This window comes from Lepisosteus oculatus, chromosome 10 (genome assembly GCF_040954835.1).
Source record: "Lepisosteus oculatus isolate fLepOcu1 chromosome 10, fLepOcu1.hap2, whole genome shotgun sequence".
In the NCBI taxonomy this organism is placed as follows: domain Eukaryota; kingdom Metazoa; phylum Chordata; class Actinopteri; order Semionotiformes; family Lepisosteidae; genus Lepisosteus; species Lepisosteus oculatus.
The window spans coordinates 17,876,755-17,894,658 of record NC_090705.1 but is presented as its reverse complement, the minus strand read 5'-3'; the positions used below and the strand labels follow the sequence as shown (position 1 = coordinate 17,894,658).

Below are 17,904 nucleotides of genomic sequence, written 5' to 3'. Positions count from 1 at the left end.
ATGTTGCTATAGTGACACATCTGTGGCCACCGGTGCATGAAACATAAAGTAATTCATTCGACAAGAGAAGACATCTGTTAACTGCAAGGATGCGGAGCATATTGACACTGACCAGAAATACTAGACGTTCTGTGATAAATGAACAAATGGTGCTGAAACAGAGAGACAGATAATTTGTACTTAATCTGCAGGGAGGATTTTAATCTTCTCACTGGTTGTGTCTGAAAATGCCATTGTTAAAGGGAGGAATTCCACTGAGAACACACCAAATTCAAGGTTTAGCCCTGGCTTCATCCTTTTATGGCAGAGCTTTATTTTGAGCTTGGATGCTTTTATCGGTTTGGAATGTCACACTGTTAGCAGAGGATCTTTATTTCAGACAGTGCTTTAAAAATCTGTCCATCAGAGGTGTCGGAGAAGCCATGATTCTTGACATGCATCGTGCTTGGGACAAGGTCCTTTTTTCAGTTTGCACAAAATGGTGTTGGAAAGATTTCTGAAGCATGTCTTATGCCAAGATAGGCCTTGAGACGAGGAATGGGGGTAGGTTACTAATCTAATAGTGAGTTCACAGAATCTAGCTGTATCTAATTACAAGGCAAATATTAACCAACACAGCATTTCCAAAACAGTGGATTTTGCATAGTTAAGATGTCACTAAATACAAAATTCATAGGATGTGGAAGATATCAGGATTTTATGTGATACAATAGCTTAAGTGAATAATTTTGAAATAAATGAAATGTGTTCATTTTCTAATCTTTACTTGGAAAGTAACAGTGTTTTCCCACTATCCAAGTGAACAGTGATCACCAGTGTGTCCTTCAACATACCAGAATCAGATCAGTAAACAGTATCACTGTGGGGAGTGTTACTGTTACTGAAGTGTATCTGCCTGCAATCTTTCTATACCTCCCATGTAAGGCCATGCAACAGCAACAACTCAGGATCCTATTTTGTTTTTTTCTGTTTCTCATGATTAGGTAGAGAACCCAGACTTGCCGCTATTTTTCTTTACAGACAATGACCAAAGTAGTATTTGCTATTAATATATTTTTATGTGACAAAATTGCTGCACAATTACAGGAAAATTATCTGTTTGACAGGGATATAGGTCAGATCCTTTAGTCCACGCACTATTCAGGTCTGAGCTTTGTCATTAGTTGACCGTAACCAGGCTTTCAGTTGCTGCCAAGCAACTTACCAACCATTGCTGGGTAAACTTGAGCCTGCCAAGTTATACTTGGCATGCTGTGCAACAGCAAATCCTGTCGGTAAGTCACAAAATCTCCTTCATACATTGCACAAATCTGAGTGGTGAATGGTGAATGGCACTAACTAGTGCACTTATCAGAGGAAGGGATGCAATGTCTTCATTCTCCCTGTCGATTGATTGGTTTTTATTTTTCATAGTACCCTTTGCAACAAGTTTCACATACAAGTGTAGTAGAGAACAGGGCATGGTGGAGAGGAAAACAAAAGCTGCCAAAGGGAGAGAATAAATCTGTGGGGGCCCATGGCCCCATGGGTGCCTCCCTTCCAGGCTTTTTTTTATATAAAGCTTATAGTATTTATTCAAGTAGGTAATAGGCTGTAAGAATGCATGCTTTTATATAAGCATACACAGTCAGCAGTTTGTTTTTATTTTGGGGTTTGTTTTTCAGTAAAATTGCCCAGGTGTCCACATAATTGTGACTGCCAGCAGCTTTAGACCATAAGAGGGTAAAAGGGGGTACAAATGTAATGTGGCCCTCAAGTTTATGCTGCTCATTTGGTGTCAGGTACAGTACATCACATTGCGTACAAGTATTCATATTCGTATTAGAAATTAAGTGGTTAGGGAAAGTGCATGGGACTGCGTTGGATGGCATTGGAACTTTCTCGGGAACTAAGAAAGTGCAGTCTTAGTGACTAAGTGCAGTCAGAGACATAAATATTAGCCCACTCCACCTCCAACAGCGTAATTCACCAGTGTAAGTGTAAGAAATATTGGCAGGTGATACTAACTTCACAATAATGTCTCTTCCAAATGATGGAAGGCAGGTTCAGAAAAGTGCAGCTCTTGTTTGAATTACTGTATATTCCCCATTAAGCTATGGGGAATGACCTGCCAACCTCAGTACCCTGACCAGTTGAGAGAAAACAATTGGCTTGTGACTTTTAAAAACCAGAAAGTGGAGGCTTTCAGATATCTTTCTACATCTGATGTCTGTAGAAAGACATCAGATCCCCTGGTTTTCTCTGCATCCTAAGGAAAAGAGAGAGAGAATCTAAATGCGAATGGAACTTGTTGAGTGTTTCAGATAAATTTTTTAAATGTTTCAGATAGATACTTTTGTCTTGGAGAGAAACTTTGGAAGCAGATTGCATTTTTTAAGGAGGTGTTAGCTACCTGGTGTGTATAAAAAGGGCACAGAATAATATATTACACCACCCCACACTGCTACCCACCTTCAGTAACTTTCTTTTACTGAATTATTTCGTTTAAAATAGAGCACATCCATATTTATGTCACTGTCTGCTCATAATAAGCATTCTCTGCAGAAACTGCCAGAAGATTCAGTGTTTAAGCTGGTATGATTAAATTCAATAGATCAGCTACTTTAATAGTTCACAGAGATGTTTCTGTAATACTAAAAGAGTGTTAGATGCCGCAGTTCAGAGTAGAGAGGATGAGGAACTCCTGCCAGAAGAGCTAGAAAAAAGGGTAATATCTGCCTGTTGAAAACACCTCTGTGAAATCTAGGAACCGTGATGTCCCCACTGAAAGGGAACAGAAGCTTAGCATTATTGTCTGTTTAATAACAGTCATAATTATTTAGTGTCATTGTAGATAAATAATACCTATGATCTCTTTTTTTGATTATCCAGTAGATAGGTTGAAAGATGCTGTGAAAATGAAGTTGAGCACACTTTGCTGTGTACAAAGCATGCCAATTAAACTCTTTGGGGGAAAAAAATTGCAACAGCTGAAGATGACAGATGCATTGCGTGAATAGGGCTGTTTGACCCCACTTTGAATTACTTTGGCCATTTCAAAACTTGATTTTCCATGAGTGGGGGAAGATTCTATTTCCCACCAGGTGCTGTTTGCATGTGTGTGGTCCTCAAATTTCTAAGCTTCAAAGTTAGAGTGGGTATCTTAATGTGTTTATGGTACGTTTGAGTCACAATTTGTGCTATTATTTTCTTTCCATGTACTCATTTACTTGTTTACTTGTTTTGTCAAATCTTTAAGTTTTTCATGCGTACTAAATACAGCTTGAATGTCCATGTGCTTACATATTAAATAAGCATTGTGATAATGAAAAGAAAGACTGAGGAGTATTTCAATATTGTAAAAAACAGCAACATAAAACAAGTATATAATTATTTATTGTTTTCATTTCGTTCACATGACCTCCAATTTAGATTATATTTCTGTTTTTCACCTCAAATCCATCTTATTGTAAAAGCTGTTCTTGACAATATTATTGTTTTTATTAGCTTGTGTACTCTCTGAGTGAGCTTTGAGAACATAAGCAGTTACTGTAACAAGAGCCTGTTTAAATCTTAATGTGGATTTCTTAGTTATGATGTGGAAATCAAAATCGGATATAAAATTCTCTTTTGAATTTTGTCCTAATATGAAACTCATAATTTTTAGTATTTTTGTGTTCTTTTCATCATATGAGCTAGTACTACAGTCGGGACACACAAATGTTTTCCAAAGAGAACTTCATATTTGGTTCCTGCTAGACCATAATTTTGTCTTTGTCAAGTGTAGCGTTCAGATTTCATGAGCAGACCTGTATTTCAGAACTATCACTGAACAGAGGTAATTTGCAGACTTAAGGCACAGATTATACCTTTAACATATTTTTTAGTTTGAACTTTTAACAGTTCTCTAGTATGTGTTGTGCCAAGGTGTTATTTACTTGAAACATGAGGTTTCTCTGATTTTATAGTAAAGCAAGTGGAATGTTTTACTGCTGTTATAATTAATTTCAGAAGTAATTTTTAGAAGAGTAAACATAAAATCGCATATGTCCTGTGACTTTAATGATGAAAGGGACATTTTTGCTCAATATCAAGTGAACATGGTAAAAGAGAAGTTAAACTAAGTAGACACGTTTTGTTCAGTGACTATGACTTTTACATGTTCAATCAGGTGTACTGTCTCCTCATAACTCAAAACAGCAGGTCTGATCGATGCATCTGTAAGAAGGGTGCAAGCTCTACGGATTGGAATATGGTAGTCCACACTTCAATTCACTTGAGATCTATTTGCTCAATATACAAAACTGAATATCCAATATCATTTCAATGATAAGTCACATTGTAATACTGGATTGTAACAACTCTTCAAAGCGGTTTTAAAAATTAAAACATACACTATAATTAAAATTGTAGGCAAATGGAAATATTCCACTGTTTAGGAGGAAAAATAATTAGAAGACAATGTTCAGATATTTGTAAATATGTATCATTGTTTTATTGCTGTAGACACAGGGGTACATAGGGAAACAGGAAGTCAAGAGACGTGATGGAAGCAAGCTTTTCGTACAGGGGGAAGAAGTACTTTTACTAATATTACTTGAAAAATGCTTCAGGAAATCCACAGAGATAATTGTAATGGGATAATTACAATTTGTTTTAAAACAATTGGACTTGATGCGGACGGGTACTTCCTTTAGATGGAATAGTTGGAAAATCTGCAATAAACCTAAGTGCTACAATTAAGAAAAAAACTCCTTTTAAAAACCAATTTAGGGTGAAAGGCACTGTAACGAAAATTGTATACCCTTTAAGATATTAAAATGGCCTATTAATCTCGTGAAATAAACAGACACAACAGGTAAATAAAGACGAAGTCAAAACATAATACAAAGGTATGCAGCTCATTTAAGAAACTTGTTAAACACTATATAGAAGGTAATGAATGGCTCCTTCAGAGCGGAGGAGACTGACTTAGTCTCAATAAAGCTGTCATTGTGCCAAGCAACTACATTTGCAAGACAATGAAGTTGGAATGTGTCTAAGGAAAAATCAGTGTCCCCTAATTCAATGCATTTCCCCAACTATTTTTTTCTGTGTAGTTTAATAAATGATCCCAGCAAGTCCTGCCAAGCATGGATATAATATTACACTTGAATTTGATACAGTGAAATGTGCCTTGAAAAGTCTTCCATTATCTTACAGATCTTGTTTTGCACTTCAAAGACTGGCAGTATTTTCTTTTTAATGAGCATATCAAATAATAATCACATAAAGCCCTTTTGCTGTAGTTTTATTTAAAAAAAATTGCTAATAAATTCCAAAAGTGGTTTTACATTTGGCAAGATATGTAATCGGAACGTGTTGCCAGTTACTGTGCCAGTTTTCGTATTGTGGGTTTTCGATCTGTTTCTTGAAAGTAATATTGCTCTCACAATTTAATGGCGTTCATGGCGTTTCATGACTGTCCCTGTCCAAAAATATTCCCAGAGAACTCCTCTTGACAACTGGTGGAGCCATTGCAACACATATTTTACTCCTCATGCACCATTACTCTCAGCACAACTTCAACTGAAAGTAGTCCCACCAGAAGAGTGGGAAGAGACTGGGGCGCAGACATTTTTAAAACTTATGGTATACATCCTGTGTCCTGTATAATCTGTTCTCGCATTCTAGACGAAGACAGGATTTTGTAAAAGATATTTTGGCCAATGAATCCAGTACTGCTAGTAATAGGAATAGCTGTTACTAGTTATACTTGTCAAGTGTTAACCCACCCTCATGAAACCTACACAGTAATTGAATGTTGTTTTCTTGTGATATTAATTTATTTTTTCTAGGCTTGGTGTTTTCTTCTAACAAAAGAAGAATGTTAAGTTAAGTGGTGGTGTTGTTGGTGTTGTAGTGCCTTCATTGGAACTGTGCTTTGCAAAGACTTTAGTCAAAAGCCAGGTCTTTTGCACCATTGAGAATTTCCTTCAGTGTGACAGTGAATATGTATGCGGACAACCATTCCCCCCAGTTTTATTAAGTATAAGAGTACTGGGTTTGGGTGGGCTTTAGTACACCAGGGTCCCCTCAATGTTTGTCATAGCTTTGCTTCCTGCAACCTGCTGCTGACTGAGAGATTATATTGATGTCAGTGAGAAATCTCAGCTACAAATTCTCTTGGTGTTTGTTAATGGGGCTGGCATTTCCAAAAAGAATGGGTATAGAAGTAAACAGATGGAAAATAATATTGGAAAAATTTGAAAAGTTTTTCCGTTGCTGATCATGAAAATCTTGTCTTTTTAGTTTAATAAGCTAGTTTGCTTTGATTTGTGTCAGTCGTCATATTCTGTTTTATAACACAATTTACAGTATATAGTGCATTTTCCTGCTGATCTCAGCCAAACTACACAAGGGCAGAATGAAAGCTCTGAAAGAGACTAACATAACAAGAACCACAATGCCTGTGCTTTAAGAACATACTGTAGTTTCATATACTCAATACTCAATTTGTTCAAAGTTTTTCACAAACTGTATTATTTAACCTTTTGTCTTAAGTTTTGAAGGATTTGCTTGTAGCTTCTAAAAAAGTCATTTTTCTGTTATTTTTTTTTCAGTTTTCATGGACACCTTCTTTACATATAATTGACTACAGAAAATGTATAGAAATCAAAGACCTCTGCATGCAGCTTTGTATGAGGATACACTGCTTTTTTATTTTACTTTTATATAAACATTATTTTTAAATATGTTAAATGTAGAATTTCTGTAGTTGAATTTTTTTGGGTTTAATGGTTTAACAGAAAGGGATCTCCCTTAACCTTTTTTAACAGATGTTTTGAACAGCACTAAGAGATGTGATTATATGTTATCCTAAGGGTGTGGGATTTTGTTGGTTGCTAGAGTGTAGTTGTACAATATAAAGAAGAAAACATCCTAGTCTTCTATAACAAGTGTTCTGCCTTTCACTCTGCCCCTCAAAACCCCAGACATCCTCTGCTCACAATCTGCAGGAGCCTTGCATCTGGGTTTGGAGGTCTGCTGTTAGTAACAGCTGCTATCACTCAGGGAATAGACATTTAGGCTTTTTTTTCTTAAAACGAATTTCCTTTTTCCAAAACTGCACAGTGCTCAATTATTCAGTTTTTTTTTTCATTTGTTTGTGGAGAGAGCATAACAATTTTCGAATACAGTATGTCTTACATTGAACTGTGTTGTGGCACAGTTAGTAAAGTACAGGTAACAGCAAAGTATCTTCAAAGAGACATTGGATCTGACCTAACTTGCCTACTAACTTATTCTTTTGTGAATTGCAGGGACGTTGACACAGAATGAGATGATATTCAAGCGTCTCCACCTGGGCACAGTATCCTATGGGACAGACACAATGGATGAAATTCAGAGTCATGTCATACAGTCATACGCCCAGGTAACACACTCTTGCCAGATACAATGTCTCCTTCTGTGCATTGTGACAGACTCCAGAAGAAAAGAATTACATAAGAAATAGTTTACATGCTGTATAGATGCTCTAATATGCCATTGTGATAAAAGATGCTGTTGACTGGATGTAGCAGTTCTTGAGAGTCGAACACGGTCGCAGTAAGGCTCAGCTGGAGTTCTGCAACTCATTTGCACCTACTGTATCTTCATTCTCATTCAGAATTGCATTACCAGAAAGCATTAAAAGAAGAACATTCAAACTTCTGGACAGGTTAAATGTGTTGTTTTGTTCAATCCCGATAGAAGTATTAAAAAAGATGGGCAAAATTTGAATGGCTTATTTTAAAGAATAGATATATAGTATTACTGTGCTCAGTTCTTTAATAGCTGATCATTGCACATGAAAATAATACTGCTGAAAATAAAAGTCATCATATTAAGTTCACTGTACAGCACATTGATTATATAGAATTTGAGATGTTTTTTTAATTTTTTTTTTTACCAAGTAAAAAAAACATGAAAAAATTAACATACAGAATATAGAGGTCCACAATAGGTAGTGAAAGTATGTAAGGGGAGAAATTATTATTTTTTTAAAGAAAGTAATCTGAGGTACAGTATTTCTGAATGAATTTTATTCATTCACTTGTTGATACAATCATTTTAAACTCCATTTGCAGTATTTTTTGTGCTATGGTGCATATTAAAAAGAAATAACAAGAATCAGACTTATCTTTTCTTAATCAGATTTTGTAACCACAAGGAGCTTTGGGTTAGAACTCTGTAGATAATTTGCTTTCTTTTTTGTGTGCTTGGGTCCAATTATGATAGCTAAACCTTGGCTATGTAGTTTTGTTAAAAGGAGACCAAGATTAAGAAATGGGTATCGTACAGACTCAGCAAACATCCAGCAGTTGTTCGAAGCTAAAACCCATCTGCTGGTGTCTTGTCTTTAATCTCTGGTAATGAAAACTGCCAGTCACTTAGTACAGTGTGACGGTAGTGCTTTGGTACCATTGATTTTTATCCCCTTGTTTGTGTGCTCTTTTATTATTAAGATGACAATAGTCTAGTAGGTCCACTGTAATGCAACACACAAATCTATTATAACCTGATTATATTTCCCCACTGGAAGCATTTTGTGACAGAGGGCATAATCTTTAATGGAATTTGTGTGAAATTAAATTATACAAGCATCAATAAACATAACATAATTCAGAAGAGTAAATCGGCTTAATTTATTTGACGGCGTAATGGCATCGGTGTTTGTAGAATGCAAATGCAGAAGGCTTAAAGCAGTGGCTGAAAGGCTGAAGCAGATGAGTAGAAAAGTTAAACCTTTTATTAGACAACACTGTAATTTGATGGGCAGAATGTTCACGGTTCAGAGGGCCGCACACCCAGACAGGCAAAAGAGGGGGGGGGGGCTGAATGAGAAAGCCAAGCTTTCAAAAGGAGGATTGCAGTAGTCTGGAGCCAACAGTAAAGTGTCTGATAGCTCTGGTGGGATCAGGAAAGGTTGTCATTTCACATCTTAACCTTACAGGACTTCTCCTCGAGTAGGAGGTTAATCATCAAAAATGATTTGCTTCAGTAGAGCAGATAAACTCTGTCAAATACAGCTGGGTCAGTATGGTGCCTACCAGACACCACAGGGCTAAATTGATGGTTGTTGCGGGAGGAAAAGAGGAAAAAAAAAGGCCTCAAACAACTGTATGACATGAAAAGACTAGGTGTCGTCTTTTTTCTTCTAGTATACCATTTTGTTATGAATCGCATGCAAATAAAATTCACTTAGGTCTGCAATGGCATAGAAGCTCTCCACTTCAAAGAAAGAGCTGTCAGCTGTGCTTTCTTTTCTGATTGTGTGCCATGACTTTAGGAATTAGAGCATAATCCAAATGGAACATAAAATACAAAGAAACAATTATGTCAGGGTTTTGACTGGTGGCAGGGTATATAATTGTTATTGGAGGATTTTTGCTTGTTAAATTTGATTTCAGGCAGTTAAATAAGAGGTCAGTTAGATGTAAGATGTAACTCAAGATTTTGTTTGTAAATCTTCATTAAGTGGCATAAAAGGATTGTTTTTAATCGAGGCACTAAAAGAACAAAATTCTTTAAACCGTGATTTCATTTAAACAGTAGTGTAAAAATAGATGCTCAATGTTATATCATTCTTATAACCATTACCATTAACACCTGGTAACATGAGTTAACGAGATCTCAGAACCTATGCAAGTCTGAGCCTGGGCACTGAGAATGGTAGGAGCCTATATACAGTAGCTTATGCCAAGGGAGCTGGTGGACCAGTAGCTGACAGTTTTCCCTCTGGACCAGAATTACAAAACCACTGCCTCAGTATGGCTATTGAGGTGACTGAGGCAGCAGAGGGTGCCACCCAGTTAAATGGATGTTAAACAGTCCCAAGGGACTTCTCAAAGCAGTAGGGATGTTTTTTTTTGCCTGGGCTACATTCCACTTCAAGCTTCCTTAAAGTAGCCTACTTAATTGAATTGGTAAAGTCATGTCACATTCTTGCATCTAATCTGCTGTGTAGTGGGCTTGCTGGTTGAAATGTGGCTGCCATGTGTCACCCAGGTGGGGGTTGAAATTTCTTGGTAGTCAGAGTCCCTTTCTATGCGTAAAGATCTTTGAGATGCTTTGGCTGACAATGATGACAATGCCGATAATGATGATGGTTATTATTGGCTTCTGCTTCTTGTGTTTTAGGTAAGCGGTCAGTCCAATGGAAGCAGTAACACTTCCACGCCATCCCGTAAAATCCAGCAATCAGCACCGAAAGTACGGAAGAGCGTGAGCAGCCGGATTCATGAGGCAGTGAAGGCCATTGCCCTTTGCCACAATGTTACCCCGGTGTATGAGTCTCGAACAGGAGTCAGCGGCGAGCCGGAGTATGCCGAAGCAGACCAGGACTTCAGCGACGAGAACCGCACCTACCAGGCCTCCAGCCCAGACGAGGTCAGTAGCTGATAATTTGTACAGAAGGGATAAGCAGCCTAAATCAAAGAATTTGATTTTTATGTTTTAAATCATGCAGTATTTAAGGATGAAAGGCATACACTGATGCACAATAAAACTGTACCAGTCTATGCTTTGTATCAAATAGGCACAGTGAACTTAACATGTTGCATTATGTTATTTGCATTTTAAATAGTGATCATTTAGGTTTTGTTAATTGTATGGAGTAGTAATGTTCTTAGTTATACCACAATACTGAGTTCAAGTCATGTGATTTCATAAATGAATGATCAAATACTAAGTATTTTGTATGTGTTGAGTTAAAATAGCCAAAATTAGTTGATTCGTTGATTATTTAAAATTACTTTACACCATGTCCATATTAAAGATTACCTACAGTAGCTGCTATCTCCATGATTGAAGGTAGCCTGTCTGTGAGATACATTAAGACTGAAATATTTTACTCCAGCACGTATAGGACCAAAGGAAACTAGCTCTGTAGTTACCAGACCTTTTAAGGCAGAGAGTCTCCAGATTCACCCAGAACCCTCACATCTCTCTGATCCATCTGTATGACCACTTTCAAATTGCAATGACAAAGTAATTCAAGCAAGAAATTAAGTATAATGGCAGTATCATCTGCTTGAAAATGATATCATTCCTCAGAGACTGCTCGGAAGTAATGTTGACAGCTGAAAACCTAAATTACCATATTCTTTGGGTCAAAGATTGTCTAAGTTCTTTGGTGGAGTGTTTTAATCACCTGTGAATGTTTTTTGCCCTTGATAGGCCTGGTGAGAGACAATGTGGAGATGTCTTTGGTGAACATTATGCTGCTAGTTTGTTCAAGTTAACTGGTGGGGCAGTGGAAGTGAGGGGCAAAAGATAATATGGGGAGAAATAACCTTTAACACAAAATTGTATTGGGTACAAATTGAAGGCAACCTAATGGTCCAAGGTCCTTGACAGTCACCAGTGTTTTTAACAGGAGACAACCATAACTGGTGGGGCTTTACCAGGCAACTACAATTTCTCAGGAAGAGTGGTGGAATATTGTCCAGAAACTGCTCAGGTGTGTGCGTCAATGCTCCAAACACTTTAAAAGCACCTAATGAAACACATACTGTAAATAAAAGTATCCTATGATCCAATGAGAAAAAATTGAAATAGCATCCAAGAGGAATTGTATATCATGTGAAGATGAGGAAGAGTTTATTTTTCTTTATGGAAGAGTAGCTCACCTGGGTTTTTGGTAAAGGTTCAGTGAAATCGTTTTACCATCCTAAACCTTCCTTTTTCTGTGTTCTATTTAGTTTTTTTCATAATGTGTCTTAATTTGTTAGCCTTCATTATGACCCTGATCTGTTTAATTTTTCTTCAGTTATAATTTCCCTTTAAATAATAATTATTATTCTTCCTTCCATTCAAGTTCTGTCCAGGTTGACAGTTTATGGATTTAAACTAATGACATAGAATACAAGTCTTCAGCAGTTGGCGCCGAATCAATGAGATTTTGACACCAGGATTGTAAACTAGCTTTATGAGATGTAGACAAGTGAGCTGTTTGTGAAATTTGGGATGAATCAGATTGCAGCCACTGGTTAAGAACACTTGAACAGTTCTCTTAAGGCCTGAATAGTGTCACACAAATGTAAATTCTTTGAGGAACATTTTAAGTAAATGTTCAACTGTTTACAAAGATTTTATTTTTCACATTGCTTGAAAAAGCTTACTGTTCTTTATTGTGTTTTCTGATTCATATACGGATGTGTCATAAAGTCAGTGTACTTTCTGGTCTTTGTTAAAACAATTGTTTTTGAAAAACTTATTTTATAAAATCCAATATTTATATATTTAAATATACTGTAGCCTGTTACACACTCAGAAGATTGAGCTGTTTTGTATGTGTTCTGGCCATGGCATACAACTAAACAGAATTGGTCACGACAATCTGACCTAAATAATTCTTCAATATTTTGTGTGGAGAAGGTACGGTGTGATTATCAATTTCTCAATTGTGTTATTCTGATTATGTTTGGAATTATATCAAAGTTCGATCATTTTATGTATACCTATAGAAAACACTGTAGCTGAGCCATTTACTTATGATATGAAGTTAATATTAAGTTTCTTCTTCCATATTTTAAACAGTGCATACTGCTAGTGAATCATATATCAAAGACATTCTTTTGTTGTAGCCTGAAAGTATTTTTCAGAAAAAAGGTCAAACTGGTTTACTATATCATTTCTTTTTTACTAGATTTATAGCTCTAATTGAGGATAACTTACAGTATAATCTTATTTTTTCCTTTCTTAAGTGGTGAGATAACATCACCATGGATCATGGGGAGGTAAAAAAGAAAACTTGATGCCTGTTTAACTTTATGTTTAATCCCATACTTGTGGCTTTTATGACCAGGACTGTGATTCTACATCCCACAATTTACAGCCCATTTTGCTATCAGGTAAAGTCTTAGAAAGAGTGCTATAAATATAAAAGATATAGGGGTCAAGAAAGGTTAGCACCATGGAAGGTCCCTGTCATAATTTGTTTAAAGAGCTATTTTCAGTAGATATTTGTGGATCACTGATGCCTAAGGAAAATAATGCAAATGGCTCATTATTTACCTCAATGAAATTTGCTGCATTTACATTGACAGATGTGGCCAGCTTTCCCAATCACCAGAGCACTGTTTTGAAAGCATTTTTTATTGAACAAAGTGCTCTGAAAATTGTACCCTGGGGCTTTATTTAGGAAAATCGTTCAAATTATATTTTTTTTCAGTTAACCTTTATCAGTGATATAACACGGTTTGGTTAATAAGCAGCATTATCTTTTATTCAACATAACTTAAGTGCCGTGATAGTCTTGGTTTTATTCTCATTTTGGCATGTTTATTATGTTTTTGTAAATGTTTTTCATTTTTTTCTCTACTTCTTCACTGAGAGGTTCTGCTGCACAGACTTCACAATACAGACCAACAAACCAGTTCCTAATAGGCTAGCATATACTAATTAAAAATGTGTTGCATAATAAATAATAGTGTGTCTGAGGTTTAAAAAGAGAGTTCTGCTCACATGAATAAGACACTTTAAGTTCAGTAATATACAGGTTTCAGAATACCAAATTGCTTTTATAATCTATCTATCTAGTATCTATCTAATGTTGGTGCACATACATTTATTAAACTTAACTAAACAACCTGTAAACTTTATCATAACTGGCATGTTGTTGATAATGTTCAAGATGGATTTAATATTTAGCTTCTGTAATTAAGGACGTCCCCTGTAGACACGATTGGAAAATGCACAAGACTGTTCAAATGTATAAAGCACACTTCACTTAGACAGGGAGATTACCAGTCCTAATATTTAAGGAAAACCAAAGAGTTTTAAAGATGTGATGATAATAAAGTTCAGAGATGTGGAAGAACCAGTTCTTTAAAAAAAATAGTGTTAAAAAGGGTACAAAAATTTACCCTATCAGTTTTGCTTCTGTTAGTGGTAAAGTTATGGGAATGATAGCGAAAGCTAAACCAGAAGGACGCTCGTAGATGAAATATCAAAATCATAGCATTTAAGGAGATAACCATCATTAGTATAGAAAGCGAAGACCTTGTTGAACAAAAATTCTTTGTGTTTTTTGGATTTCCAGAAAGCTCCTGATAGTGTCACTTGTAAAAGGTTCAGTCTCTCATTAAATCCCTTAGGAATCTACGCTACTGTATGCACATACCATTGTTTCCAAAAATGAAATGGGAGCAGCACGTCACCTTAAATGGTGTAACCTCAAATTGGGCAGATGCAAGCAATCCTGCACTGCAGTGATAAAATTAAATGTGGTTCACCCAGGAAGCAGTAACATGCATATTTCATACTGCAGGTAGCTACTGTATACTGTACATTAAAGGAATCTGAGTGCTTATATCTTTTTTTTCTATATCCCCATCAAAAATAATAAGTATTTGGGTATACAAATACCCAAATTTGGGTATTTTATTATACAAAATGTATAATAAAAACTATTATACATTTTTTATTCTTACACAAAATACTGCTATTTACACTTTTCAGTTTAGAAAACTGCTATCACTGTACTTGACAGTTTTCAGAAGCCATTATTTGTCTCTGTAATAGGTATAGGTTGTATGGATAACTCAAAGGGAGTCATATCTTGCCATGTTTTACAATGCAATATCACAAACTCTATTTAGTATGCCACAAAAAGGACATTGTAACCTAAGGAGTTTTAAAAAAAGCAGCGGGTATGATTTCTGGTCTCAGCAGAATTTCCGTACACGGACACTTTAACAGAACTAAATCTCTCAACAAAGGAGATTGATAAGAGACTTAATCCAAGTGTTTAAAATCCTGAAAGGTTTACAAACGATGAATACAGAGAGTTGGTTCACACTTAGTGAAACAAACATAGTGTCATAGTTGGGATCTTAAAGGGAATTAATTTGAGACAGAAAATATAAAATACTACTTTTCACTAAGAGTTGTGGGTAGCAGGAACAGCCATCACAGCCAGGTCCCTGAGGCTCAAACTTTGGACTTTTAAGAAACAGCTGGACAACATTTTTGATTTACTTAGTTACAAACTGCTAAACTAGCCAGAATGGTCAGATAGCTTCCTCTAGTTTACCCCTTTCTTTTGTTCTTACACTGTAAATTGTTTTTTGATACACAGTGATGAGCAACCATAACCACACGGGGAGAAGGTTCTTGATGCTGGATATTGTGTTAGACATTTTAAATGCGTCCAAATTTGAAAGAAAAGCAAGATGTGTATCTTATGTACATTTGCACATTGTATTTAACTTTTTAAAGAATAAAAATACACAATATGAGAAATGACAAGCTTTTTCTCTCTTCATCTTTTCTGAAATTTTCTTCTAGTGTTTTGAAAGCAAATCCCAGAAACACCTTACTCTTGTGCCATTCACAAAAAAACTGAAATGGACGAGTACGAAAAGAAACCTTCATTAACCTTTTGATAATTTTAAGGGTCCACCATTCTCTTTTTTTGTTTTAGGGGGTTTCTTTCTTAGAAGGATATTTTTTGTCTTTCTGTCTTTGGGAGCATCCAGCAGGAGTAGACCTTTCAGCGGCAGCTGTGCGACCTTGCAGGCACATGGCCTCTGGGACAGCTGGGCTCATCGACAGAATCATAACTGTGTCAGCGCTCAATTGTCATAAGTGTATGAGCATTGAGTAAAAAAATCATCAATTTTTCAACTGCGGAAAGACAATGCTGACCTAATATAATGAAGGATCATAAAAGGAGATTAAGTGGGCAGGGCACTGAAGTGCAAAGGTCGCAGGACCTGGTGATCTGGAGGCATGCTGTGAACAGGGCCCTTAGAGGACCTTTGGCCCTGTATGGTCAAGGGGGAATGATCGGTCATGCCCTTTAATGACTGCGTAGTCTTGCGAACTAGCTATTTATTATCTCAAGGATGTAATGGCTCTTTACAGTTTGAGATTATCTGAATAATTGTGGGAGAATTAAAAAAGAAGACAACAGAGCCCGTGGTTCATACAGTAATTCTGACAAGATAGTCGTTTTTTAGACAGACTGCTACTGCACTTTCTGATTAATATAGCCTTTCAGGTGTACATCAAACACACATCCTGCCAGAGAAACACGATTCAAGCCTAAGGTGCTCAAGGTGGGCTTGGATGTTTGACAAATGCAGAAGCAACTGCTTAGTCAGGCACAACTAATCATGGGCTTTTGTCAATGTATTTGAGAAGGGGGAATCATTGTCAATGACATAAACCATCACAGCCACGACCTCGGGAGACCTAAGGAGCATGAATAACCCATAGATTTTCCTTAAAATTGACATGTGCTTTTTCCATACAATCAAGGATTTTGTTTAAGGGGATTTTCAAAAGGCTAAAAGTTCATACGCTACATATTTTTATTAGTAATTAATTGAAGATGTCTAAGAATTGACTGGTTTCTTAATAATTGTGTTTCTTGTGATGGATTTTGTCTTGCATAGGTATCAATAAAAACAACTGTTGAGTGTGGCTCTTGTAAATAACACTTCATCCACTTGTTTCTGTTTTTGCCAAAATAAAAATATATGACTTTATGTATTCCTAATATGAACGTTCAACAATTATAACAGTGTTGCTAAAAAAGGACAAGCAGCTAGAGGATTATTCTTATTTTGTCACCTGACTAAACTGAGAGTAATTTATTAATTTTCTGAATTGATATTATCTCTGAATAACCAGCATCACAATATAACTCGTCTATGTTAAAAAAAGTGTTACTTTATCTGGGGTGTAAACAAGACATCAGATTATTAATACAGTAAATACCATGTTTAAGATATGCCTACAAAAACGTAATGACTATTATTTAATATTGGGGAGAAGATTTAACATTTTGCAATATTTATTATTGGCATTGTATTTATGCAATGTATTTTGTTTCAAAACAGGAATATCAGAAGAGCAACACTGTTTATGAATTTTCTTCTTATTTACATTTGACATTTTTAGCATTAAAACAACCTTAAAACAGGGCTCTATCAGCCTCTCTGCACTGTAATGGGACAATTTGGTATCCTTAGACATATAACGTTACTTTTATAAAGCATAATATTGTTTTCTTGTTTGTGTATACATACTAAGTGCAACTGGTGAAAGTGCAAAGGCTCTTAAGTCAGTCCCAACCAGCAAGGCACTCATTCAGATCACTGAGTCCTACCATGTGTTTGATTCTGGGTGGTATTGTTAATCTGTTGTGACGGCTAGTGCCACCAGTGGCCAGAATATCCTCAGAGTTTGTACATGTGAGCTTGCATTGTAGCCAGTTAGAGCTGCATCATATTAAAAGGGGAATGAAATTTGTTTAAGAAGCTGAATTTTCTTTAGTGGTAAAACGCCTTCTTATACAAAGTAAAGAGAACTGCTGATTTCTCTCCAACTAAAAGCCTGGGAACACACCTTGTCCCATTGTAACCATTAACATAGATCACCAAGGGTTTCACCTAGTAATAGGATACATTATTGTAGAATGTTCTGTCCTTAATGAGTATATTTGCCAGTTTCAGAAATGTTTTATGGAATAGTGTTCTCAGGACCCCAACTCCAGGGACAATACAAGCCAGAGACACCAACAAACAGCTCTCTGTCACAGAGCCCTGGCTCCTGTAACCTTTTCAGCTTGAATGTCTAGTGATAACTCCACAGTGCCTCAATGGTTTTGTATCACTAGATAGATTGCATACTTCTCAATGGAATGGGCCACCTTGTCCTCGAAAGCTGTAATCCTCTCTCTTGTGCCTTGGAAATGCTTCTGCAGTGCACTTTGGCCGACTCGCGACAGTTCTTTGAGGAGCATTGCCCCTGTAATGCTGAATTTGCTGGACATCACACATCACAGAAACGGGCAAGCCTGTGTGTCACGCGCTGAACAGTGTCTTGTCAGGAGATGTTGTCTTCACAATGGATTTTGTTTTAAATTGGAACATTTTCCCAAAATGAAATCTT

The 17,904-nt window shown here is 36.4% G+C and overlaps 1 protein-coding gene across 4 annotated transcripts in view; it reads left to right on the top strand.

Annotated features, from left to right (window-relative positions):
* The window catches only part of atp9b (ATPase phospholipid transporting 9B), a 148,607-nt gene that overhangs the window by 102,456 nt on the left and 28,247 nt on the right, over window positions 1-17,904 (top strand). For all 4 annotated transcript variants that reach the window (XM_015357693.2, XM_006635853.3, XM_015357691.2 and 1 more), the window contains 2 exons: window positions 7,281-7,393; window positions 10,141-10,389. In XM_015357693.2, the coding sequence (XP_015213179.1) occupies window positions 7,281-7,393; window positions 10,141-10,389 (362 nt within the window). The remainder of the gene's footprint in view (window positions 1-7,280; window positions 7,394-10,140; window positions 10,390-17,904) is intronic.